This window comes from Cygnus olor, chromosome 11, assembly GCF_009769625.2.
Source record: "Cygnus olor isolate bCygOlo1 chromosome 11, bCygOlo1.pri.v2, whole genome shotgun sequence".
Taxonomy (NCBI): Eukaryota; Metazoa; Chordata; class Aves; order Anseriformes; family Anatidae; genus Cygnus; species Cygnus olor.
The window spans coordinates 10,870,954-10,897,995 of NC_049179.1; the positions used below are offsets into that span (position 1 = coordinate 10,870,954).

General features: G+C 53.4%; 1 protein-coding gene across 1 annotated transcript; it reads right to left on the reverse strand.

Moving 5' to 3' along the window:
- Positions 1–465: 465 nt before the first annotated feature.
- Positions 466–20,766, reverse strand: LOC121076231 (dual oxidase 2-like). Its single transcript, XM_040570355.1, has 33 exons — positions 20,668–20,766; positions 19,927–20,010; positions 18,549–18,713; positions 17,538–17,725; positions 15,982–16,183; positions 15,136–15,302; positions 15,003–15,063; positions 14,783–14,879; positions 14,543–14,630; positions 13,672–13,774; positions 13,164–13,327; positions 12,568–12,734; positions 12,240–12,358; positions 10,957–11,094; positions 10,691–10,801; positions 9,786–9,988; positions 9,163–9,348; positions 8,511–8,736; positions 7,728–7,821; positions 7,321–7,496; positions 6,990–7,056; positions 6,400–6,495; positions 5,417–5,595; positions 4,365–4,595; positions 4,059–4,158; positions 3,890–3,939; positions 3,671–3,798; positions 3,336–3,489; positions 2,579–2,811; positions 2,266–2,424; positions 1,981–2,136; positions 1,771–1,899; positions 466–1,359 (listed from the first exon to the last, which is right to left on the reverse strand). Exons 1-33 carry the CDS (start codon positions 20,726–20,728, stop codon positions 1,237–1,239), a joined length of 4,605 nt encoding a protein of 1,534 aa, XP_040426289.1. The 5' UTR covers positions 20,729–20,766; the 3' UTR covers positions 466–1,236.
- Positions 20,767–27,042: the final 6,276 nt, after the last annotated feature.

Consider the following 27,042-nt stretch of genomic DNA (forward strand, 5'->3'; position numbering starts at 1 on the left):
GGGATGGTGTAGCACCTGGTCTGCTGTGCTGCTAAGTCTCACCAGGCTGTGGGAGAGCTCAGTGAAACCTTAAATGATCCAGGTGCTTATGCATCAGAGCTGACTGCAGAGGTGGCAAAAGCAATTAGGCAGAGGAAAAACCTGCAAGGTCATGCTGTGTTTTATGGGGATGGTACAGCCTGGGCAGACTTCCCTTAGTCACTGTAGAAGAAGTGGTCAAAGTACTGCTCAGGTTAACATGTCATCCTGAGCAAGGTTTCACTGGGAGCATTGCCAACTGCAGGGACGTTGCTGAGGCTGCTAGGACATAGTCTATGGGACTCAAGTCCTTATCTCTCCCGCCCCCAGCCCTTCTGCATTACCAGTGGAGGGGAAACTTGCTCCTGTTTAATGTGTTTCCCAGTGGGATGGTGCAAATGCTCTGTAATGGGAGCAAGGCCAACATGGTGCTACAAGTATTGCAAGTCTGCAGGTGACTGAGACCCAGCACAGGACCCAGAAAGTGATTTAAAACATCAGTCAGCTTTATTTAAGCAAAGATAAAATACTATTGTTCAGTCACAGCCCGTGAGAGCAGCAGCCCAGCGATGCATAGCCAGGCATTAGTTAAACAAGCACAAATGATCCCTGATCAAAGTGATGGGGATGCTGCTGAAAGAAGCCAACACAAACAGTGCTAAGGCCTTAAGCAAACCCAGGGAAGGCTCAGAGCACTGATGAGCAGGTACAGTAGCGAGGTTGAGCCTGTTTGCAGGAGAGGGGCGGTGGGGAGCTAGCTCACTGCCTCCTCACCCCATGTATGTGCCCCCTGCCCAGGTCTGTGGGCAAAGTGCTGTGAATTGGGGTAGTGCAGTCACCAAGCCCCTTTCCTGAAGTTGTTCAGAGCCATTCCCCCGTGACCCCCATGGAGCACGGCCTCCAGCTTGCAGGATTAAGGTGGCGGAGCTGGGCTTGAACCAAATTCTGGGTTTCCTGCATTGAGACAAACAAGCCGCCAGCACATGGGACTCACGCGGGGCGATGCCGGGAAGGCAGTGTTCTGCCAGTGCACCGAGCACCATGTCGCGGCTCCTGTGTGTGCCAGGCTGCTCATGGTCATGGGTGGGTTTCTTCCAGGGATGGCAGCAGGTGGGAGCCTGGGACCACAACCACCCGAAGCCTCGCTGCATGGGTGCTGGGGTCAAACACCCATTTCCCATGGCAACTGCAGCCCACGGGAGTAAAACGGGGGTAGGGTTAGAAATTCTCGTAGTGATGTGAAAAGTAGGCCTGGTCCTTCTTGTTCAGCTGCTGACAAGCCTTCTCCACGCTCTTCGTCATTCCAGGTGGACCACAGCTGAACACCCCGATCTTGTGCACCTGGGGGAAGAGGGCAGCCAAAGGGGTCAGCCTGCTCTGGCCGCATGCCCTCCAGCAGCTTCAGGCACAGACACCAGCCTGAGGAGGCTCTTGGGGAGGTTGTCACCTCCCTGGGGAGTTACAGGGGCATGGGGGAAGGATGGGGACCTCAGGTTTGGAGCTCTGGGGCCTCTGCCAGCTACAGGCACTGGAGGGGCACATATGGCTGTGGTGGGGCATTGTTGACCCTCATGGCTCATCCCAGCACTGGAGGGAAAGGAGGGTTTATGGCCCTTCTGCCCTCCTTTCAGTGCAGGTGCCACTGAGGTCTCCAAGGACCTTTGGGAAAGGCTGGGAGTGGTTCCATGAGTGTCCTCCACACTTGCAGGTGGGTGTCCCCCTCCTGGCCCCAAGCACATCGGTGGCACTAACCTCAGGGTGCACCTCCTGCAGCGAGTCGAAGAAGGGTACGAATGGCGGGCGCCCGAAATGGGTGATGGAGCGCAGCCCCGTGAACAGGCTCTTGTTCAGCACCTTCTGGAAGTGCCGCTCGCAGATGTACTGAAAGAGAGATCAGCGCACGTCAGATGGCGCAGTACGGCCTGGCAGCCTCCCCATGGGTGGTCCTGGCACGGGGCTCACCAGCATGGTGGTGCGCAGGTCAAACTTCTCAGCCAGCTGCGTGATGTAGATGTGCACGGAGACCAGCTCGTTTTTGTCTGCCTCCTCCACCTCGCGGATGATGTCTGCCAGCCACTCGAACTGCCGCTGCGTGCGTGTCACCCAGATGAAATAGATCTGCAGAAGAGAGGGATGAGGCTCTGTATAGGGCTAGGAGCCCTCCATAGATCCATGGGGCTCTTCTCAGCTGGGTAACGGGGGATTTTATCTCAGGAGGGCGCTCGCCCTCCAGATGCTTCCCCTTACCTTCTTACACATCAGCTTGGAGTTGATGGACGACTTGAAGACCAGGTCCTTGAGGATGGACGCAAAGGGCGTCACCCCGATGCCTCCTCCCACCAACACTGACACCTCAAACTTGTGCCACTCCTGGTGGCCCTCCCCGAAGGGCCCGTCCAGATAGAGCTAGAAAGGAGCCAGCCATCAGCAGAGCATCTCCCTCCTCTGCTTGCCCAGGGCTCGGTCACCTTCAGGGCTAGAGAAGTGTTTTGGGCCAGGCACAAACCGGCACCAAAATGCTCTTGGCTTGGGTGTTCCCATCCCCAGAGGGATGCCTCACCTTGGGCAGCCTGCCGAGGAGAGCCAGGCTCTCCGGGGCATAGAGCTCCCGCAGGCGGGTGGTCCAGGGCCCCACGGCACGGATGTGCAGGCTCAAAGTGTCCTCATGGGGCGCCGAGGTCAGGGTGAAGGGGTGGTACTCGGTGGTGCCCAGGGCCATGCAGGCAATGCGCACCCACTGCCCGGACTTGTAGTCAAAGTCTTGCGGCCGCTGGAACCGCAGGTGGGTGACGCCTGGAGGGGGGACAGGGACTTCGTTACCTCTGTCATTAAGGTGGAGATGTTGAGTGGTGGAAAGGCTCAAGGAAAGACAGAGCACTAGAGCAGTCCTAATGATGGCTGGGACAGAGCTTGAGGACAAACGGTGGAGCCAGGCATGGTGCTCAGGATGCTGGAGAGGCTGTGCTGGGCTTGGGTGTGATGGCCTGAGCTCTGTGCCTCAGTTTCCCTAACTCTGGGAGATGCAGAGGAGACCCTTGCCATGCAGGCATGCTGCAAAAGCATCAGGGGATCGTGTAGTGGGATGTGGCTGCCTCTTGGAGGTGCCAATCCAAGCCACCAGCCTGCAGGACAATCAACAAGCGAATTTCTGGGGCCAGAGTCACCTGCACGCCACTGGGTTGGGGACTGCTGCCATGCGGCACCCCCACAGACCCCCCACCCTGGGGGAGCTGTGGTTCCTCCAACCCCCGCAGCCTCCACGCTCTTGTAAAGGGCCTCGGCTGACCTGGCACTGTGCGGCCAGAGGGATGCAGTACCTGAGGGCAGGAGCTCGGCTTTCAACACATTGATCTCCACTTTCTTCCTGCTCAGGCTGAGCAGCTTGTCTGCACCGTAGATGAGAGCTGGGATGATGAAGTAGATGTGGAAGCGGGGCTGCTGGACCAGAGCATAGCTGCCGTGGATGATGACCTGGGCAACGGCAGGGGGCAGCCCTCATCAGCACAGGGCTTAGCACAGCCTTTGCTGGTTCGGTGGCAGCTCAGGAGCAGTGGGGTGCTAGGACTGGGGCCATTGGGTCCCCTGGGAGCTCCCATGGGCTTGTGGTACATTGACACTGTCCCTCCCTCCCTCCCCAACCCATAGGTTTTACCAGGACGTAGAGCAGCACGTAGAGATGGTGGGTGATCCAGAAGGCCTGGAAGCTGACGCGTCGGAAGTGGTGGGTGGCGAATACATACATGACGGCCAGAATGATGAGCAGCAGCACTCCTGTCATGCCTGTGAAAGGGGTTGGGAGGTGCTGGTGGGGATCTGGGATCCCCCACGGGGCTCCCCTGGAGCAGGGCAGAGGACTGCCTGCCATTCTCACCTGGAATGGTCTGGAAGACCCACCAGTAATACTTCTGAGGGAGCTGTGACCTAGGGGGGGGGACAAGAAATTGCACCAGGGAGTCGGCAGACCTGGGAGAAACCAAACTCCTGGCTTCCACTTTCACTCCCATCTATGCTTAACATGCTCTGCTTTAAACTTCACCTACCCATCATTCATAAAGACACTGGAAAAGAGGCAGGACAAGATGCTGAGAGGCACGACTGAGAAGATGTAGACGTTCACTATGTGACCTGCAGTGTGGAGTACTGTAAGAGACAGAAACCATGAGAGAAAAGCATCACCGCTGCAGTGGGTGGAGACCTGGCAACCCTGCTGTTGTGCCAGGGACATGGTGATTCCTCCTCTTCTCCGGGGCCTGCGTATCTCCATGCTCCACATGAGTCTTCAAGCTCCTACCTGGTCCTGCTGTGCCATGATGTCCTCCTGTTCCCCCTGCCAGCAGCTCACCTACCTGAGAAAATCAGGGCTGCCATGGCAATCCAGCGGTGGAAGTCCACGGCGGCATCAAAGGGGATGTAGTGATTGAGGAATGTCTCCCGCAGGATGGTGATGAGGTTGCGGCACATGGTGAGCAGGATGTAGGAGTACATGAAGGAGATGCAGGCAGCTGATCCTCGGGAAATGATGATCCCGACAAAGGTGGTCTGCGCAATTCCAGTGCTGGGGGATGCAAAGGCGTAGTCTGGGGGGAAGAGAGCAGAGTGCACATCATGTGCCTGGTGGTGAGGACCATGCTCCTTCCTGCACCAAGGGGACAGCCACTTGTGTGGCTCCAACCAAGAAAATGTCATCTGGATGGGGCTGTGTGGGGCCAGAGGCATGATATACTGCATCAGGCCCAGGCATGCTGCTACTGGGTGACAGGGTCTCCTTGGAAAAGGGAGGTGAGTGGTCTCCTCTGTAGGGCACTGCGATTCTGCAGCTTGATATTGTTTCTGGAGTTGGGCACCCCAATACAAGAGAGGCATCAGTGAATGGGAACAAGCCCAGCGGAGGCCACTAGGATGGGTGGGAGCTGGGGCATGTCCCACAGGGCAGAGGGTGAGGGAAATGGGCTTGGTCAGGCTGGAGAAGATGGGGCAGGGAGCACACTGCTGTATGCCACCACTTAGTGGGAGTTACAGAGGGGAAAGAGCCATGCTCTTTTTCAGAGCTGCACAGTGAAAGGATGAGAGGAAACAACATGACTTTCACAGAAGGAAATTCAAGTTAGATGTAAAATAAAAACACTTCACAGGGAAGATGACCAAACACTGGCACAGGCCTGGCAAGGCAGTGAGATCTCCAACCTAACAGCTCCTGAAGCCCTCTCTAGATGGCAGCCTGGTTCGGCTTTGAAACTGGACCCCCAGTGGTCCCTTCTGACCTCAGTAATTCTTTGGTTATCCCAGAGGAAGACCAATGCTGTTGTTCAAAGCTGTGCCCAGACCTTTCGCACCCCGGTGTGCCCCATGCAGCGAGCAGCTCCTCCAAAGGAGCGTCTGGGCTTGGGGGGACACTCACAGTATGCCCTCTCCACGAACAAGCCGGCGGTGATGGCAGAGAACAGGACCACACAGACAATGTGGCGCCGGTAATTCTCAATGAAACGCTTGAACTCCTGGATCTTCTGCTGAACTTTGTTTCGCTGGTACTTCTTCCGTTGTGCTTCAGTGTACAAATGCAGCTGGTACTGTTTTGCCCTGGCAAAAAACAGGAAGACTGGTGTCATTTTGAGGTTCAACCAAAGGCTGCAGGGTCCAGATTAATGCATCTTCCTCCCTCTGCAGCACTGCAACCACCTCTGCACGGCAGTCACTGCAGTGACCTGCAACACACGGTACCAGTGGATGATCTCAGGCCATCAGTTGGTCTACGTGAAAGATCAACAAATCATCAGGTAGTGACTCACAAATGAAACCACAGATAAGAACCATAAAAGATGATTCTCGTTGTAATATTCAAGCCTTCAAAAATATCCCAGGGTCAGGTAAGGTTCTTGGAACTGTCAAGGCAAACCAGGTTATTGTAAAGAATATATTACTTCTGGCCATGAAAAACAGCCATTGAACTGCTTCTTTGTAGAAGTATTTGGCAGTGACACAGTGGTGAGGACAGGAGCCTCTCCTGCAGCTCTTGCAGACAGCCCACATGTGAATCAGCAGAGTCCCGAGGGGCAGAGGAGTGAAGGCAGGACTTGCCATGAGATGTCTCTCTCCATGGGTAAGACATACACCCCAAAAAACTAGTTATGTTCTCCAGAGCTGACCACTTCGTTATTATTTGTTTTTGTCATCAGAGAGACACCAACACCTCTCCAGCTACAGCAGGAAAGCAGCCAGCCCTTTGCTGCCCCCACAGTAGGTGCTCAGCAAGGGCTTGATGTGCCTGCTGGGGCTGGAGCATCCCCTGCAGTGATGGTCTGGCACTCCCTCCCTGCAGCCGTGCCATTTGACCTATGGTGTGAACAGATGCAAGAAACCTGAGGAGGAGAGGAGCATACTCACTTTCTGCCTGGTCTCTTCCTCAGCTCTTGCCCTTCTCGATCCTTGTAGTGGGCCACTGTGTCCAGGTTTGGGTCTTTCTCCCCGTCTGAGACGGTTCTGCCAGAAAGAGGGGTATGTCTCACCTAAAGCTGTCCGTGCACAGAGGGCCGTCGGTCAGCCAGCAGCCAGCCTGGCCTCGCCAAAATTTTCCCTACTACCACCCCATGGACACTTTCCATCTCAGGCTCAGCTGCCAAGGTGTCCTGTTGGTGTGAATCCTAACTGCTCAGCACATGGGGTGGATTCACTCCAAGATAACCCGCTGTCCCTCTGACAAGCGAGGCCAGACTCCCACCGCTGCTCCGAGACACCCCAGCCGTGCAGGCAATGCAGTGGGGGCTCTGCAGGAGCCACAGGAGGGCAGAGGGCAACAGCCCCGCAGTGGTGGCTTGCTCACAGCCATGTCCCCACATGGTGGCCCCCCATTCCCAGCGCTGGAGGGTGCAAAGGCCTGGGAGGAACATTTGCTGGAGAAGCTCCAGTGAAGGATGGATGTGCGTAAGGGCAGAAAGAGGAGAAGAAATAGCAGCGGCATGAGTAAGAGCGCTTACCCTCTGGGCTCTTTTTTTATGAAGGAGACACGGTTGTGTAGGTTTTTCTTGAACACCTCGGGGACACCTTTCAGGAGCCAAAAGGATAAAACAGCCATTTACAGTGGGATGATGTAGTGGACAAAGTGTTGGCACCTCTGCTGGGCAGGGCTACATTGGGGAGAGGCTCTGCACGGAGCAAAATGTGTCATGCGGGGAGTGACAGCCCATGCCCGCTTACTGCCCCGCGGAGAATTGGGATTGGAAAGACCGATAGGACAAGATTGGGGAGCTATGTACGGGTGCTGCTGGCCCTGGGGCGACCCAGAGCTCCTGCCCATTTCCCGCTGACCTTTGATGCAGAGCTGGGTGAAACGAAGCTCGCTGTCGTGGTCCCGTAGCATGTAGTGGAAATCCTCCCACGTCAGTTCATCCCTGTCCTGAAACCCTGACGCCTGGAACATGGACTCCGTCACCTGCTCTGCTTGCTCCCTTGACAGGCAGTTGTTGGAGATCTCAATGAAGGACCTGGAGCAAGGAGGAGAGATGAGAACTTCAGAGGACCATAGCTTGAGTCCTTGAAATAACACAGGGCAGAGCCTCAGACAAATTTCACGGGAGAAATGGGCTCCTGGTTGTCAGTGTTGAGCCCAGGGGCTCTCGTGTAACTTCCTTGGGGTCTGAGGCACAGAAGTTGCTCGTGAAGACACCTGTAACTTCAGACATCGTGAAAATGTCTAGCAGGCTGAAGAGAAGTACCTGAGCATCCTCAGAAACTCCTCCTTGGAGAGGAACCCATTCTCATCAATGTCATACATCCTGAACATCACCTTGGACTTCTCCTCTGAGGACCCTGGTAGCAAGGGAGAGAGGTAAAATAACAAGATCCTAGTTTCACCAACAAAGGTGCTTTCAGACACGTCTTCGAGAGTCTGGACCAGCATCAGTGAAGCCACACAGCTCTAAACAGTCTGAAACCACACTGCTGATCACAGTCTGAATGGCAGCTGAATTTGCTTTCAGAGCCCTGTGCTGCCCTTCTGCTTGACTTTCTCAAGTGCAAGGTGAAAAGTTGGGTAAATACACATTCTTTGTTGGGCATTATTTTGCAAACTCAGAATGCGCTTTTGCATAGCAAAGAATTATTCTGGGAGCTGCTGTGATTGAATCTGGCATTCACCACCTCCACCTATGAATCTGTCTTTCCAGTGATCATTAGGGAGGATGAGAATTGATATCAGATGTGGCTGTTATCAGCAGTCAAGGATAGCTGCATGATACATTCTCAAGGTAGGGCAGAGTTGCCCATGGAAGGTCACTGATCAGCAAATCGCTGCTCTGAGATAGCTCCCCTCATGAACAGCCTCACAGAAAACATCATTACATTGTCACTGCCACTTGAAGGGAATTGTAATCTGTAGAAGTGCCTACAGATTGACCTGCTGGATGGATCTTGTCCTTCACTCTGCTGGTGGCATTGTCACAGCCTAGAAACGGGGCTCAGGGCAACAGATGAAGACACTAACCCCCATCAGTTCCCACCTTTCATGAAGACCACCAAGATGTCCAGGAACTCCCTGAAGGAGATGTAGCCATTGCCATCCTTGTCCGCCAAGGAGAACATGGAGTCCACAAACATGGAGTGGGCTTTGAGCCCAAGGGCCTCGGCGAACTCAGCCCTGCTCAGCTCACATGTCAGAGACTCCTTTGCCTTCTGTGAAGACTCAAAGTTGAGCTCTCCAGCATCGGATTTGTCGATGTCCAGCACCTGCAGGTTGTGTCCCACAAAACAAATCTCATGAGTGCTGGCAGAGCAGCAAGTTGGTGCTCACATGGAAAACCTATTGCACAAAGACTGGTGGCTCTCTTGGCACAGAATTCATGGCAGATACCACGGGGAAGTCCTGTGTTTCTCCTGCACAATACAACTTTTAAACTAAACACCACTGACCATAACAGAGACCATGGCTGAATCACCCAAAAGTCTCCTTGCAACTTTAACCACCTGTATCACCTCAGCAGAAATCCCTTTGTTTTCTACAAGGGAAAAGGTCCCTTGGTCCTGAAAGTGTTGGCAGCTTCCTTGTGCGTGGCTTACCAGCTCTTACGGAGCCCAACAGCAGCAACATTCATTGCTCAGTCAATACAGAAATACCTTCCTCCATGCATCAGAGCCTGCCACACCCAAACATACCTGAGCAAACAGGTGCCTAAAGAAAGTCTCCAGAATTTGTTTCCTCTGCTCCTGGGTGACTGCCCGTTTCAGCAGGCTCTGCTCCTTCATCTCGGACACAAGCAGATCAAGGCAGCTCTTTCTCAAGTATTCTCGTAGCTTCCCCATGAAGTTGCTCCTATCTGCCTCCTCGTTGAAAAGCAGCACCTGCACAAGGCCCCACCAAATGCTGTGAGTGGCAGAGGCTCAGCCAGGCTGGGGCTGGACATTGCACCCAACCAGCTAAAAGCCCATACTCTCCTCAGCAGATTTTAGTGTCTGTTTCCGAGCTGGCCTGACCTCCCCTACCAAATCCATCCCCCGCATGCCATTTCTGTGTCCACGGGTATCACCCAAGACGCAATTTGCTAAAGTCTGGAGGAAGGTGTCTGCCCCCAGCTCGGTACAAACGTCTGCTGCTGTTCACCACAGTGGACACTCCATGGTATGAGCTGGACCTGGTGGTTCTCAGGAGGCCACAACCACCCTTTAGGGACCTACCCTGCCCTGGGATCCCAGAGCCAAGGTCTGAATGGTGCCATGAGCAGCGGCAGAGGACGGTGGAGGGTCCAGAGGAGGCTCTCTCCAGGCGTCATGGTACTCACCAGGTCATACTCCTTAGGGCTCTTCAGCAGCAGAGCTTTGTTCCCTTTGTTGCTGGAGACGATCACCTCCACCCTTCCATGGGCTTTCAGGCTGATGCTCCGCAGCACCGACCCTCTCCCATCCAGCACTTTGAGCACTTTGTCAGCTTGGAGCTGAATGTAGACAGGAGAGCTGTCTGTCTTGGGACCGTGCCACTCCATGGCTGAGGGGACAGAGCACAGCACGCAGTTGGAAAGACGCACCTGTGCTTCTGTTCATCCCAGCACCTCCTTCGCCCCAATGTGGCTTGTGAGAAATTGCATTCAGCTTGCAACCTAGGGCTGGCAGCCCTTCATTCTTTCCCTGCCAGTGCTGCACAGTACAGACACGGCACAGAAAACACTCTGGGGGCCACCTGGGTTGCTACCACACAGCCTGCCTTTGCTGCAATAACTGTGCCATCGCTGGTGCAATGGTACAAGCGTGCACAAGTCTTAGCTGTGTCAGGCATAAGCTCTCCCATCCGATTTCTGAAAATTTAGACTAGCAGTTCTCAGTTTTATTTATTCTCTAACTGCTGGCTGAGCATCTGCCAGGAGACCAAACTCATGTTAAAATGATGATCTCCCAAACACAGACCTCAAGTGCATGGGCATGGAGCTCACGTACAGCTCATGGAGCAGGGAGGCAAGATTTTTCCAGTGTCCAGAGCAAAGAGATACAGTGCCTGTTCTGTAGCTACTAGTGCAATTGCCTACATGGATTTCCTTCAGGTAAGGAGTGATCTGGGTCAGAGGATGGCTTGGGTTGGAATATATCCAGTTTAGCTATAAGCTCCAAGCCAAATAGCTGTGATGCCTGGATATGTGCCCTGACTTCAGGAGCATCGCCAGGCACCACCACGGGATCGACAGTGCCACCTCACCATGTATCGCCTCACTGGCCACCTCCCGCCGCACGCTGGCCTTCTTCTTCTCCAGCTTCTTGAAATCTCTCTTGCGGAGAACAGCAACAATCCAGGCAGCAAACAGGCTCACTGGGGACACACGGGAGGAGGCGGCATGAGATACCCCAAAGCTCCTTCCTGCTTTGGCAGCATCGCTTGTATGATCAAGGTGGACAGGGGCCCATGGCCACTCAGCCCCTTTCTCCAGTAGAAGAGGAGATGGGTAAAGAAATGGGGAGGCAAACCTAAAGGCAGGCAGAAGAGGACAACGATGATGATCCCAAAGCCTGCGCCACTGCCTTCAAAGTAGTCCAGGACGGTCACGGGCATGCAGTTGGCCAGGAGTTGAGATGTCAGCTGCTGGGGCTGGGGGCACGGGTCCCCTGCATGGAGGAGACAGGCAGTGAGTGTCACAGGACTTTTACCTTTCACACCTCCATTGTCTCCTGGAACCTCTGCGACTGAGGTGCTGGTGAGGTTCATTGCCAAGTGACCCAGGAAACCCTGCAAATGGGGCTGCTCGAGATCTTTAGGAGACAAACCTTGTTTTCAGGCTGAACCTTTGCATGTCACACCAAACCACATGCAGAACTGGGCTCAGTGGAGCTCAGCACCATCACCTCTCCAATGACTAAAAAGCACCTTGGGCCATGGCAAGCTGGGGCTCAGGGCCTCTGCTTGTCTGGGCTGCCAGCTGGGTGTTGCAAATCCAGGGAGTCCTCCTGGTGCACTGCCAAGGGAACCAAAACGCCTTGCAAGGGCTGGAATGTGCGCTAGATAAAAGGCTCTCAGTACATGGAAAAGGCGTGGCCAAATCCCAAGAGGAAAAGACAGGCTGTGGATAGTGCCAGGAGTCTCTGGGTCTCAGTGGGGAGAGAAAACCTCATTGCAAGGATGGCACAGGAGGTAACCCAAGTGATGGACCGCGTAAGTGTGGGACTTGGGGCTTTAAGGCTGCTCCTAGCCTGACGGGAACTCAAAACTGCACAGGAACACAAGCCCTGAGCCCTCAGCGGGCTGAAATCTGGCTGGTGCAGTTCACGGTGTTGTTGCAACCACAGTTCCAGGAAAGCCTCGCCAGCCCTCCCAGCAGCCCCGGTTAACCAACCCCAGGCAGCCGATGAAAGGCAGAAGGAGGCAGAGTTACACAGTTATGGTACGCAAGGCTTAAGTCATCTACAGAACTTCATTGTGTTTCAGGTTGCTCACGTTTAACCTGCAGACCTGTGCGTGCATGTATATGAAAGCAGAAAAAGGACACGTCAGTGAGGAGCATGACACGGCACGGGGTAGGCAGAGGCCAAGCCTTAACCTCAGCACAACCTCCCGGGGCATCGTTGCATCTTTTGTACCTGGGGGTCCTTCCAGGACTCGTGCAATGCAGATGCCTGGACTTCAGCCCACTTTCAACAGCAGCGCTGCCTGCCTTGCTTACAAGCAACTCGTGTGTTTTGCATGCTCCTCGCTGTCATGCACTGCAGCCTGGTGCCGTTTGGCCCCTTGCCCTGGCATGGCAGGCAGCACTCACCCTCCCTCCAGACGAACACGTTGCTCTGGAAGTCTGCAAGGTTTGCAGAGGTGACTGCAGCCAGGACGTCACGGAATGTGGTGTTACGGATATCGCTGGCTTCTGCGGCTGTGAAGAGCCTGGGGAAACAGTGGCGGAGCTAAGCATGGCCCCGGGGTGCCGCAGCTCAGCCCAGAGACCTGGGGAGCTGGGGTTTGCTCCCCATGCTGCATTAGGAACCGAGGGAGCTGGAGGCTGGTTTCTCCTCCAGCCCCAGCAGCTGTCTCGTGGGAGCTGGCAAAGCAGTGGGCAGCCTGCTCTGCCCACCCGATGGGGAAGAGGCATTTACCCATTCTTGGTGTTTTCAAACCAGAACCTGTCACCATCGCGCAGGCGCACAAACTGGTCCAGGACGATGGCACTGAAGAGGGGGCTATCAGCCTCCAGCATGCCTCCGGGGAGCATCTCAAGCCTGGCTGTGTTGTTGGCATACAGGTCAGCAACGTTCTTCAGGACCTGGCCAGAAACCCACATCACACACACGTGAGCAGAGGGCATTTTGTCAGGGCTTCAGAAAGTCCTGACAAGCCTCAGAAGGAGCAAGGAAAATGCACTTGCCAGGCATCATGTCTGTGGGCTGGGAGATTGCTCAGCCCCATGCAGCCTTGAGCTCATAGCTTGGACTTGAGCAACTAAACATCCGCCCCAGGAGGAGCAGAGCACACAGCAGCACAGGAGCTCAGCACCGGGGCACAACAGATTTATTCCTACCATGCAACTGCATGGTTACCCCAGTGCAGCAGCCCCACGGGCACGGAAGTGAGCTGGAGCAGGATGCGCACTGATGTCCCTCTCCACACGCTGCTGGAGAGACCAGCTACTGTTTGGACTGCCCCAAGATGCCCCGACATGCACGGTTTCCATGCCAGGCCAGTTTCCTGTTACCTCTTGCTCCAGGTGTGGGGCAAGGTCCATCCAGTTCTGGAGAGGCTGCAAACCAAACCGCTCCCGGGCTTGGTTATAGGTGGGCAGGCCAAGGTCGCGCCCGCGCTGCAGCCAGCTGGCCATGAAGTCAGTGCGGGAGTACTTCAGAGGCCCGTACCAGTAATCTGCAGGTTGAACCAAAACCACCGTGATGGTAAGGTGGAGCTGAAACGGCAACCCCAACTGTTCTGGATGCCTAGCTGGCCTTGTCGCTCTGCCACAGGCCTTGAAGAACATAGAGATCACCTCCATGCCCTTGTGAGGATGGACCCAGGGACACGCTTTCGCATGCCCTGTGGCTTCTCTGCCTCCTCCGTTAACAGGGTTGAAGCTGATTGGAGCAAGTGGTTGGGTGCTGACAGCAGTGGGGATGGGACCTGCCTCCCCTCTTTGTCCCCCACATGGCCCCAGGAGAGAGGGTTCCCCCCCCTCAAAAAATGTGCCAGCTGAGGTGTAGGGGAGCGCAGACCTTGGAGATCTTCCACCAAAATGTTGTCCTCCCGCTCAGCAATCTGTGAGCTCATCCCCAGCAGGAGGCCATCCACATCTTCTGCCTGCTGCATCCCAGTGCTCTGAGGGGAGATGAGAAGACAAGGACAAGACAAAGGATGTGCGGTTGCCCCACACCCTTGAACCAGTGCCCAAAGGGGTGCAGGCTCCAGGCGAAGGGGGACCCGTGGGTCTTCCAGGCTCATCTCCTCTATGTCACCTCAACCTTGAGGTCTTAAGGCCACTGTGGCTGAAGAAGGTATCCGGGGATGTCTGGATGAGGAGGTTCTCACACTCTGTGTTGGCCATCACACTGTGTGCCCAGTTTCCCTTTCAGCCCCCTGTGTGGTCCTCCACAATGTAAAGCACTGAATGAAGCCCCCCAGTCATTCTACCAGCTTTAATACAGACTGCCCAAGCAGGGCACATCCACCACGGACCCAAGTGACCACTGGACTTTCCTGGCCTTGGCACATGTGTCCTGCAGAGCCTGGGGACACAGCTGGATCAGGAGCTGCACCACACAGTGCTTTTGGCACGAAAGTGGTCCTGCCACCACCACCAGCCATGGAGCCAAGAGGGACCCAACCTGGACCAAGCTGGAAAATAGCCCCAAAGCAGGGGATAGGAGGTAGAGCTGCTCTTCAGACCAGCACTTCTCACAGCAGTAGCTGTTTTGTTTCTGCACCAAGCAGAGAGATTTTGTCCTCACATCCCTGATCTCGTCAGCTGAAGGAATGATGGTCCCTTCTCTTTGTGGGAAATGACTCCTCAGAGGGATCTTCCCAATGAAAAGACAATTTGGGGAGAAATGGAGCTTCCACCGCATGTTGTCACTCCCCTCTTCGTACCTCTCTGCTCCAGTAGCTGTTGCAGAGCCGCATCGCTGGGAAGGGGCCACCAGGGCTGGACACATTCTGGAACTGGCAGCTGGAGTCCCTGAGACAGCAGAGAAGGGCTGGACACATAGCCCCTGGCCAGGGATGTTCCCAAGCAGGGGCCGGGCAGGGACCATCCCCAGCCCCGACCCCAATCTCAGGCATCCCCTCCCCTGGCATCATGCTCCCACCGCCCAGCTGAGATGCTCCTACCTCTTGTAGACACCCGGCGGCACCATGGTGGCCAGAAAAAGCCCCGCTGCTGCCACGAACTCCGGCGAAAGGCTGGGGTCCATGTGCTGCTGGTAACCTGCAGGGTGGCAGCAGTGGCTGGATCCAGCACCCAGGACGGAGGGAAAGGGGACTAAGCCCTGACCCCAAGCTCCCCCAGTCCCTACACACCCCATGGTCCCATTGCTGCTGTGACTCTCACCTGTGTACTCCGGGACAGCTCTCCCCAGCAGTGTTGGCAGCCACTCGTACAGCACGATGCTCTAGGGCACAGGGAGCCAGGTCAGGGACGTGACCAGGGAGAATGCTGGGGACCGTGGGGTCACATCCCTTACCTGGAAGGTGGCGATGACCTTCTTGCGAGTGTGCTGGAAGATGTCCTCATCGGACCAGCTGGGGTGCGCCTGGGCCAGCTCCGCAGCCAGGTGGTTGTGGTACCGAAACCAAGCGATGCTCTCGGCCTGCAGGAAGCGGTTCTCATTCCCCCAGGCGTTCCCCAGGTCTGCAAGAGCCACCGGGGACATCAGAAGGAGACGCAGCCATGGGTGGAGACTTGGGCAGCTCCTGCCTTCACCTCCTGCTCCCCATCCAGGGGTTTTCCATGCCCATGGTTCGAGAGGCCCCCAGCCCCATGCCCTTTTCCCCTCGCCATTTCTCGCTGGGGAGGTGAGCAACCTGAGCAAGCAAGAGGCAGCACAAGCCCCAAGCACTAACCGAAGGTCAGGCAGATAAGGAATTCAAAGCAAGCTGAGCCGGTTTTTATCATCTGCATCCTCTTTCCCAAGAGGAGATTGCTTCGGATCCAAGGCACGAGCACCCGCCAGCCTCCACGCACATGCTGGGAAATGACTCAATGCCTTCTGGGGACACAGCACCTCCAGTTCCCAGCACATCTTTGCCAGACATGCATCTTCCTCCCCCTAGGGCTAGGATGCTGCCTTCTGTCCCACGGGGCTCCCGTACCCCCCGCCCTGTACTTGGGTCACCTTCAGGCATTGCCCTGGCCGTGCTCATTAATGGCCATGGCTCCCTGCCAAGATGAGGGGGAGGATGCTGCAAGGCAGCACTGGGTGACCCCTTCCTTGACTCATCCCACCCTGAGATGGGGAAAGCCTCCACTGAGTCACTCAGCTGGGCCGAACGTGAGAAAACCACCAGGGAAGCTGCAGGTTGTCCCTTACCATAGATCCCATGAGGACCACCCTGTCCGGTGGATGGATCCAGAGCTTTCCACATGGGGACTCTCCCATCTGTCTCCTTGGGGAAGTGCCTGTTGGGCCCTGATGCCAGCTGTCCCCCCGAGAAGCTCCGCAGGGCATCGCTCCAGGAGTGCGAGGGGCCATAGATGGAGCTGCCATCCAGCCAGCCTGTCACCTCGTTGGTCTAGAGAACGAGCGTCAAAAGGTGCAAAACATCTGAAGAGTCCCATCCCGACCTGTCTGGTCTTGCAAGCCACCCCATCCCCTCTTTTTAGGGCAAGCTATCAGGGTGAAAGTACAAACACAGCCAACCTCTGTGCAACCTGATGGACTAACTAGGAGTTAGTGACAAGTACAGGAAAAGACTATCACAGGGTTTTCAAAAGTACATATATATGTACTTTTATATTATATAATAGTAAATAATATAAATAATAATACATATATAGACACATATATATTTTCCCTGATTATTTTTGGCTGTACCCAGAACTGGATGTCAGTGAATCCCTACGTAGGCAAGGCAGGGCTGGAAAGGGGCTAAATTCATTTCTGGGGATACTGGAAACATTGGGGTTGTGCCCTCTGGGGATTCCTGTCCTCGCAGCTGACAGTCCTACCATCCTAGCAGCATGTTGAAGTATCTCCTCTGCCAAATATTTCCTTGAAAACGTAATTTTTCTTTTGAAAGCATGCTGGAGTTTTCACTTTTCTAAGGTTCGAAATACTGCTGAAAATGTGACCTGCTAATCTGGTCTCATCACGCTTTGTCATGTGGAAGGTTTGGGGCAGAGTGGTTTTTCTTCAGCAATTATGGCTGGGAAACTTCCCAGATTTAAAAGAAACAGCACATTTGACTTTGGAACACATCCAACCTCAGCACAGCAAAGTATGGTGACATGGAAATCAAGAGGCTTTACAACTTCATGACAGTACCAACTCAGTTTCGTGATACGTTTTTAAAGAACAGAGTTGCCTAGTATGTATGTCTTAATTACTGATCTTCTAGAGTGGTACAAATGTAAAAATCTGTTACTGAAGTTCTTTACACGTGCCATAAAAAGGTCCTGGCTATCACTTGTTTCACCAGTTTCTTATCCAATACCAACGGACTTATCTTTGCTCATTTTGATTGAAGCAATAAAAACGCTGGCAGCCAAGGAAGACCGTGAACTGTTCCTTTACATTTTCTCTTCTGCTCTTGTTAAACCATGCCAGATACTCAAATGTGCATTAAAATAAGATTAAAATAAGTGTCATGAGCAGATCTAGAGTATCTTTCCTTATTTTTTCCCCACCCCAAAAAAGCTCTGATCTTGAGCAACAACAGCTGTTGCTCCGTGCAAAGCAACACCTTGGGAGGCTGTGCTTTGGGTTCATCTGTAATCAGTTCAAACACTTGAGAGAATTATCTTTTTAAAGAAACAGCAGTGCTCTCCTTTTCATTGGAAATGCTATCTCAGCTTCTATAATTCCAAACATCTGGTGAAGAGGAATTTAGCCAAAAGGGGAAGAGCAAAGGAGATGCAATCTCCTACCTGCTCTCGGGGACTGTTTGGGCTCTGCCCCGTCTCCAGTGCCCAGTGGATGCGCTGAAAGGGCAGGACCACGTTGCCAGTTCCTGCAGGGTCAAACACGAGGTCCCCGGACGGGATGTGGATGTTCAGGAACTCAGCGGGACAGCCAGGTTTCTCTGTCCCCAGGATGTCCGAGAGAATGTGGAAACCTGCCAGAGAGCCAAGCAGGAGCAGCTGTTGGGAGGATGGTCACTGGCACCTGGAGCAGATGGTGCTCCTGGTGCTCCTAGCCAGACACCATGAGCAGGGAAGGATCATCCAGGGACCAAGGTGGATAAATTCAGTCAGTGGTTCAGCAGCTGGACCATCTGTAGGCCACCATTTCTCCAGGAATAAGGCTCAGCCATTACTTCCCTGAGCTCTTCCATGCTGGTGGCCTTCAACACCAACGGTTGCTGCTGATGTTGAGCTCAGTGGCTACTGTTGCTGTTGGCGAACTTAAGGTTTAGTGGGACGGCAATATCTGCCTCCAGGGAGAAGTTTAATGGTACTGTACAACAGTCTTCTGCCCCTTAGTGGCCCATCTTGGGGCATCTGGGGACATGTAAGAACTTTGTGCTCCACATCTTTGACAAATTCAGCCTGTTTCCTCAATGAGCCAACAGTATTTCCCAGTGACCAAAGATCCCTCCAGCCTCCTGAGCAACAGCAGAAACTGCTCTGACTTGTAGCAATTCTGCCCAGCAATCACTCACTGTGTGCCTCTTATCAAGTCTGTTGGATGTCTTGCAATGAGATAACTCTACCGCTAAAACAAACGTGGAAGTTTCCAAATGACAAATATCAGCATTTGGGGCAACTGTCAAAGGCCACCAAATTCATGCTGGACAGCACTGTGGTTGGCAATATGCAAGGCTTTATCTTTTCGGTGTGGGTCTGCTCTGAAGCAGTAGGTGTGAGGACTGCTCTGATGTGCAGTCTGGGGCATAGGAAACCTACGTCTTCCTCCTGTTGGCAGCCCCCAGCTCTTACCGAAGAAGACGGCCAGCACAGTTGTGTTCCTCCTGGAGGGCAGTCCAGAGGGTCCCCGTGCCACCACGTTGCTGAGCTGGCGAGCGTTGGGCACATGGGGCTCCTGCAGAGCCTGGTAGACACCATCCGCGTAGTTGGCCGGCAGGAGACGCAGCAGCCGGGCACCTGAGGCACCAGAGCAACATGGTGTGGGGCCAGCGGCACACGACACATGGAGCCATGGTAGCAGCAGGGTGCACCAGTGTGTGTGAAGGTATAAAAGAGACTGGAGGCACTTATAGTGGCCAAGGACATGCAAGTTTTGGTGCTGATACCAACTCCCCAAACTTCTTACAGCACAGGGATCAGTCCTCTTAAAATGAGGGATCCTTTGTGGGCATGTTACTTTCTGGTTGTCCTTCTCCTCTCCCTCTGCATCCCCTTTGCTTTCTGGGCGCCTGGGGAGCTCAGTGGTGCACTCCAGGTGGTAACTGGAGTGCTGTTGAGCTGCCAGTATTTATTATACAATCGTGTGTAAACATGGCAATTGCCAACATTGTAGAAAACAGGAGCGGTAACAGCCACAGAGGTGCAGAGATGAGGGAGAAGAGCACCCTGATTTGGCACCCGCTGCTTGACCCATAACTGAAAAGCTGGGAGGTGGGGGCTCGTTTCTCACTGATGAGCAAATTCGTTTTAAAAGACTCTTCAAAAAGACTTTCAAAAGACTCTTCATTTCAAAAGACTTCGTGCGGTGGGCATCTCCATTGAAGGGGATCCCTAAAACTGGGGGAAATCCTGAATTTACTGACTTAGTTTCGGGTTTAGGTTTGTTTTGAAATATTAAGGGTTGACCTGTGTGCTCTGGTAGAGAGAAATCTTGTTTGTCAGGACCCACTGGAACTCCCTGATGGGCTTTCATGTCACAAGAATAGTCTGCACAATGCCTGGATGGTGAACTTGTCTGTCTCTGACTTGGTGTTGAATGCTGCTCAAACAGAATGCTGGTTTTGGCTCATGACGCCTCTTCCTGGCTCTGGGATCCCTGACCATCAGTGAAATGCCTGCTAGGAACAGCTGTGTCCACCCTACCTCAGATATTTTGAACTGGCCCACAATGGCTCTACTCTGGCATAATCCAGCCCCAGCACAGCCCGCAGATGGTGCCTGTGCAGAAGGGAAGAGTGATGCAGCCACAGCACTAAAGCTGAGCTGCTTGGCCCCCGCGGGCTGCTCTAACAGGGCTGTCAGGCACATCTAGGGATCTACCACGAGCGACAGGAATTACCTGGCCACCTCCTGGGTTTGGGCTCAAGTGGGAAAGGGTTTCTCTCTTGGTCCGGATGTCAAAGTGCCAGTTCTCCCCACCCCTCCACTCCCATCCCCACTTGGCACTCACCCACCGAGCCACGGCTGTGGTGCAGCAGGTTGTTGTACCAGCCATCATAGCGCTGGACCTCCCAGAAGATGTTTTCCTGGGCACCTGGAAAAGACCAGATCCATCTGGTGAGCAGCGCAAAACACACATGAAAAGAGTATCTCCATTACAGAATTATATTGTACTATTTTCCCATATTCTTTCTGAAACCTTCTGTCCAAACAGGTATTTTGAGAAGTTTTACCCTTCTTTTGAGGGATAAGGAATGTCTAAGATAAGAAATTCATGCTTGTGATCCCGTTGTTCCCAAATCAGTGTGTAAGGTTTCTGGCTCCCGCCAGTCTACTCCAAAAGGAACTTCATTTTCTCCTCTGTGTCAGAGGTATTCCCTGACTTCTCGCCCCCACATTACCTACGTGAGTCAAGTGAAAGCCTTGACACTGAGGTTACGCTCTTCTATTTGCATTGTGTTTTAAGAGCAAACCTTTGTCAATAACTATTTGCCTTGTTTCCTTTCTGTTAATTTTCATTTATTCCATTATAACACTAGGAAGAAGCTCCATTTCCTGGTTACAAGCTGTGTACACACACAAAACACACTAGGGGAGTCTCCCAGACTGCAGGATCCACACACTCAGGATTTTGCTCAGTTTTCTTATCTCCTCACAAACAGAATCATCCACACCTCTAATATGATACCCCATGAAACTACTTTGGATCCAGGAACTACTCTTGGACCCCCTTCCCAGGAACTGTCCTTACCCCCCAAGGTCCATGTCACCAGTAGAACCACAGTCAAACACAACATCTCTGTGAGCTGCATTGGCCACTGGATCCTTGGAAGAAACAACCTGCAAATAAAGAGGACAAGGAGTGAGCTGGAGCGGGGCTGTTCCAGCAGTCTGGGAACATCGACAGACCACGACCTCAGCTCCCTCTTGTGGTTTCTACTGCCCAGTGAAACCTCCGCTGCCACCCATCAGCAGCATCGCCTGATTCAGGCTGCGGGATGGTGGCAGGGGCCATATGGGCGCCCATCACCCTGGGAAAGCTCTGTCAGGAGGCACCATCTGGCCTGAGATGGCCTTTCTGATGAGGCAGGACCAGCACCCCTGCCTCGGGGTAGGTTCAGATGTGGGTTCACAATTCATCATCTACGGCAGGAAGATGTTAAGCCCTGCCAGCTCAGTTAAGAGAAGTATGCTCTTCCTTACAGAAACAGACACGTTTAAACTAGCAGTTTCTCTGCACACACACTGTCCCATCCAAGCAAAATCCAGCTGTGAACATGATGGGAACACCCTCAGCATGCAGCCAGGTGCCCCCAAATGTGCCAATACTGCAGTAAAGATCTCTTGGTCATCCTTGGGTTATCTCCAAACAAGTGTCCAACACCACTGACTCAAGACCAGCCATTCTCATGATGTTTTACCATCTTACTTTCCACAAAGACCCTGAATCCAAAGCAAATGTCATCAGTGGGACATGAACCTTCAGATCCCCAGCCAACACATAACTGAACAGAGAGATTCCCGGCCATAAAAAGCAAAGGTTACATTTTTCAGCCACAAATGCTATAAAGCTGCCACTGGCTTTCCATGCACAGAAATGCTAAACATGGATTTAACTCCAAGACAGGGCTTTCAACTAAACATTGTCTTTGCCCACTTGTTCCAACACTATGGCTAAGTAACAGAACTGTAGAGGCATATCCAAAGGCTAACATCATGTTGGAAGAGCTGCATTGACAAGAAATGCGGAGATGCACAGGTTTCTCTGTGTCAAACATCTCTTCTTCCTACATTGCTCTGTCACAAAGCATCCTTTTAGCTTCTTCTTGTCATTGTTTTAATCAAACCTTAAGAAACACTGGTTTCAGGAAGGCTTTTCCGGAAGGTTTTTCAGGAAGGCTTGTCAGGAAGGCGTTGCCAGTAGTTCTGTAGGTTTTATTTTTGATTACCTGGGAATCGCAATGGGGATTTATCACTGATAATTATCAGTGGTGCAATTTACAGCATACAGGTAACTAAATACCTTATCCACTTCAGAAATGATGTGGTTTGAGATTTAAATGTTATCATTTGTGCTCACAGTTTATTGCATTTGTAAAACTGGATGTTCATTGCCAGGTTGTGAGTATATCATATGAACCACGTTAACCCACTTCCATCAAAGATTTCTGTACTTTTGGCCTTTTACAATAGAAAGTGAGGTGTTTCTCAATGAGTAACATTTCCCTGTTCCTCCTCCTTCACAACAGCTCGCCTTCCCTCTACAAGTCACAGAATGTTCTTACAAACCGCTCTATTATCTTTTCATAACATGGATTTTAAAATTAAATCACTATTGAAATACCTCAGCACTGATTGCTTTCTCAGTTCTGTTCTCACCCCCATGTGCATAGCAGTGCGGTGTCCAGCCCACACCTGGCTCTACGGGAAACCTTTGTGGGACACCCGCAAAGAGCCGCATGCCCTGAGGTGGCTCTTTCTCGCCAGCAAACCCTGCAGTTTCACAGCAGCACAATGTGCCAGGGTGGCTGGGTGGTGCTTGGGTTATCCTGCAGCTCCTCTGCAGCATGCACCTGGCAAACAGCTCGGGCACAGTCCCTCAGCTGTGCCTCAGGGCTAACATCAGGTCTGTGCTGCGCTGGGGGCTGCAGCAAGCCTCGGAGCTGCTAAGGATGTCATCAGAGGGTGGCCCCAGGCACACAGTGCTGTCCCTGCCCTCCTGAAGTACCCCATTGTGAAAGGGGCCCCACAGCTCTTCCACCCTACAGCCCTCTGCTGGGCTGGTCTTGAGGATGTGAGATTTGGGTTGTGCAGCTGGTGGGAACCACAGAAGAAACTCAAAAGTCTGTCAAATGGGTGAACTGCCATGATGCTTGGGACCTCTGCCAGGAGTGGCAGAGCCCAGCCACCATCACCACACAGGACTTTTGTACCAGGGAGATATTTCCTCTTCCCTGCTGAAATCAATGCAAAGGGCTGCATGTCTGGAGACACCCTGAGCAACCAGCAGCAGCTGTGATTTCCTTGTGCGCAGAAGTCCGCATGACCTCCCAAGCCGTAGGAAAGGGAGCCCCCAAAGACACAGCTGGACTTATCTCCTGCTGATCTGCAGCGTACAGAGCTGCAACACTCATCTACAGCTGAGACGTGAAGATTTACCAAAGTCACTCAGGAAATGTGGGGTGAAGCCAAGACTCAAACTACATCACCATAGTCACAGCACAGCACCTGTTCTCCTTCCCCTTACTTCTTCTTGCAGGGCTCCAGAAGAAAGTAATTTTGAAAATCCACTCTGTCACTGAGCAAACCTCCCATTTCCTCAGCTGTTAGAATTACTCTTGGTTCAAGTCAAGAGACAACATGCCAGTTCTCACACATTTCTCATCTGTCAGTGGACTCGCACTGAAAACCCATTTATTGCCTGGTCAGTCTCACACACTGTGGAGTCCTTGGAGATCTTCCAGCCTTGGGTAGAACAAGCTGTGGCCAGCATGATACAGTGACAGTGGTGTTGTTGCTCCAAGCAGTAGGTTGGACTATAAACTCCTGAAATATAGATTCTTTTCTACCCATGTTGAACTTCTCTTCCATATCTTTCCACTACCTTTATGTCTTCCCATGACATATTTGGCATATCTGCAGCATGTCTCTCCCAGCCAAACTTCAAGAGCCATTTCCCTTTTCCAGGAGCACCTCTTCATGGCAGTATTTGGACTGTGCAGGCATGGGGAGACATGACACTACATCTCCCCTGTCTATCAGACTTTCTCCAGCCATGGCTGGGAACTTCCTCAAAGGCAAGACTGAGTAACATGAATCTTTACAGGACACTCTCAAGAAGGGGAAGATGCACATCTGAGCTTGGGGCCCCATGCCCAAGGAAGACAGGCATCCCATGAGCAGCACTCAGCTGTCCTACTGGATGCTTTGCCATGCTGCAGCTGAGAGCTCCAGCTTCACTCTCTCCAGTGTGTTCTCCATGTTTTGAGGACCCATCACCTGGCTTCTCCAGAAAGAGCCTCCTGCTCTCAGATCTGCCTCCAAACCTGCCAATCCACCCAGGAGCTTCCCTGACATAACGAAATGTGGCTGACCTTGGAAGCCCATGGTGCAGCTTGCCAATTGAAAGTTTTGCAAGCTTGGATTAGCTCGATAGTCTTATCAAGTTTACCAATAAGTTTGTAAGGTATGATGAGCCCTCCAGGTTTTGCTGTTCCACAGATTCCTGTGCCACCTTGGGAAAGTCACTCCCTCCATCTGCACCTAGTGGAAGGAAGTACCAGCTTCCCAAGCCCTGTCTTTTCCCATTAGAGAGCAAACCTGTGCCCTATCTTAAACCTGAGTATGTTGAAACCCTGCTGAAGAGGGTGCATATGCATGTGGCTTCCCCAGAGCCAGAACCTCCAGCTAAAATGATCTCAGCAGATTTGGTTCCCCCAGAGTTAAGGCTTCATCCTTCAAACATCTCCTGAGCTCTCCCCAGAGGCATGTGTCAGCTGGGACTGTGAACCCCGTCAGCATACCAGAGGAGTGGCAGTGCTGTGGCTGAGTTGAGGGTGACCATACAGGTAAAGAAGACTCAAGGCGTCTGAGAAGCTTGAAGCCTTGTCCTTATGGCCCCTGTTAGTCACAGCTTTTTTCTCTCCCCCCCACTCCAGTCTTGGTGGGACAGGCTGGGGGACTGCCACCTTCCCCCACCAGCCAGCCAGCCCTGGGGTTTGAGAACAGACTGCATCTCTCCAGCCTTGGATGTTGTCCACAAAAACCCAAACCTGGACACACACTCTGGACAGTGATGACACAGGGGCCCGCAGCATCTCCAGCTTGTCCACCTCAGGTCACCACAGAGCACAGCAGGGACTCCCTCCTCTGGTGGGACATAAGTCCCAAGGGGGTCCTACCTGCATAGCCCAAATCTCATGTCCTCAGCCCACCTTGTCCTATGGATCCAAACCCTGACAGGCAGGGATATGCAGGGCTCCATTGCACCCTGCAGGAGGGGGACATGTATGACCCCATCCTACTCTGCTGCCACACAGGCCCCCCAGTTCTCCACGCAGGCAGGGACATGGGTGGTCCCAACCTCCTAGTACCCTGTACAAGTGCATACCCCAAGCAGGCAGGGACACCAGTAGCCCTGGCCCCTAGGTCTCCTGTGTAGATGGGGACATGTACCCCATCTCACCCTGTCCCCTAATAAGCAGGTAGGGACACCAGTGGCCTGGCTGCCCGGCTCCCATGGAGGTGGGGACATATGGCCTTATCTCACCCCATACCTCACACAGGTGAGAAACTTATGGCCCAGCCCCTTCCATACGCCACACAGCCAAGGACATGTATGGCCCCATCACACTTTGCCCCCCGTGTCAGAGGAGAGAAGTAGCACAACCCCCTGCCCCCCCACGGGCAACAACAAGCGCACAGCTCAACCCGCGCCACGCCTTGGCAGGCAGCAACATGCACAGCCCTAGCTCCTGCTCCCCCACGCGGGGGGACAAGTGTGGCCCCGATCCCCCTGACTCCACACCAACAGGGAAGATGCGTGGAAGTGATCCCCTGGCACCTCCTACCCAGTCGGGGACGCTCGTGGCTCTGGCCCCATTACCCCATGCACCCCATGTTCAGCGGGGACACGCATGGTGCTGACCCCAGTGCCCCCCCCAACCAAACAGCAATACATGCAGCTCCGACCCCCATCACCCCCGCGCAGAAGTGGCCACGCGTGGAACCGATCCACAGCCCCCACGCAGGCGGGGCCACGCGTGGAACCCATCCACAGCCCCCCACGCAGGCGGGGACAGGCGCAGCCGCGACCCCCCGAGGTCCCCGACCCCCGCGGCCCCCACGCGGTCGGGACACGCGTGGCCGCGGTCCCCGAGCCGCGGCACTCACCGTGGCGGCGGTGCTGCGGGCTGTGCGGCGGGGCGGGCGGTGCCGGCATTTACATAGGGCTCCGCGCCCGCCGCCGCCTATAAGAGCGCTGCGCGGGCCGGTACTACCCGAGCGCCGCCGCCGCCAGCAGGTAGGTGCCTGGGGAAGGGCCGCCGCTGCCCGCGCCGGCTCGCCCGCGCCCCGCTGCCCGCCGCCGCCGCCTCGCAGCGGGGCGCCCCGCTGCTGCCCCAGCCCTTGGCGAGCTCCGGGGAGCAGCCCCTGGCGCTCGCTACCCTGCCTAAGGGGTCCCGGATGGGTGAGGGTGGGGAGGAAAGGATGGATCTCCATCCTGAACTAACACAGAAGTTTTTCCTTAAATTGATTTGACTTTTTTTTTTTTTTTTTTTTTTTTCCCGGGGGTGGGATAATACAGGGAGTCCCCACACCCCTGAACTTCCAAGAGAATGCCCTTGGAAATTTTGATGGAAGTATCAATCTGCAGCCCCCAGCAACCCAGTCTAGGGTTGCTGTTGCCTCTACTGTGAGGTTTGGGCTGGAGTCCTCTGAAAGTTCCCTTCCAGCCTGACTCATTCTATGACAGGAAAACATGGTTGCTAGTCCAGAATATTTCAAACGAAATATATACTTTTATGTCCATTTCTATTAAATTACTGAACCTTTCCTTGAAGATGTCTCTAGACTTTCTGTCTCCATACATCGATAGAGGAGATGACAAGGGCTCTAGAGCTACATACTTGCTTCTGCATGGAGGATGCTTTCCAAGGTGCAACAACTTCAAGTTCTTCTGCCCTGAGCTGCGGGCCCCAGTTTTCCACTTCAACGCTGTGAAAATGCCAAGGAACTGGTCTTCCATGGAGGAAATTCAAAGAAAGATTGGACAGGCAGCAGCAGAAAGCACTGTTTCGCTAGGAATTCCCCCCAGAACTGTTCTTATAAATTATATTGTAGACAAAATATAAACATCCCTTGATATTGTTTGAAAGTTAAATTAGATTAAAAAAGGAAACATTTTCCATGTTAAGTTCTGTGTTTTCAGTTCTTATATATCACTGGTCTTTTGATGACTGTTTTAAGCTGCAGAGTTGCATTTCAGTGAATGCAGACTTGGAAAGTGTCCCTTCCCAAGCATTTCCATCTTTTGAAGTTTGGACAAAGATAAAATGAAAACAGTGAAATTAAAGAAAACAAGAGTTAACTAGTTGTAGTCTAAACTGGTTGTTTATTCCTTCTCTTA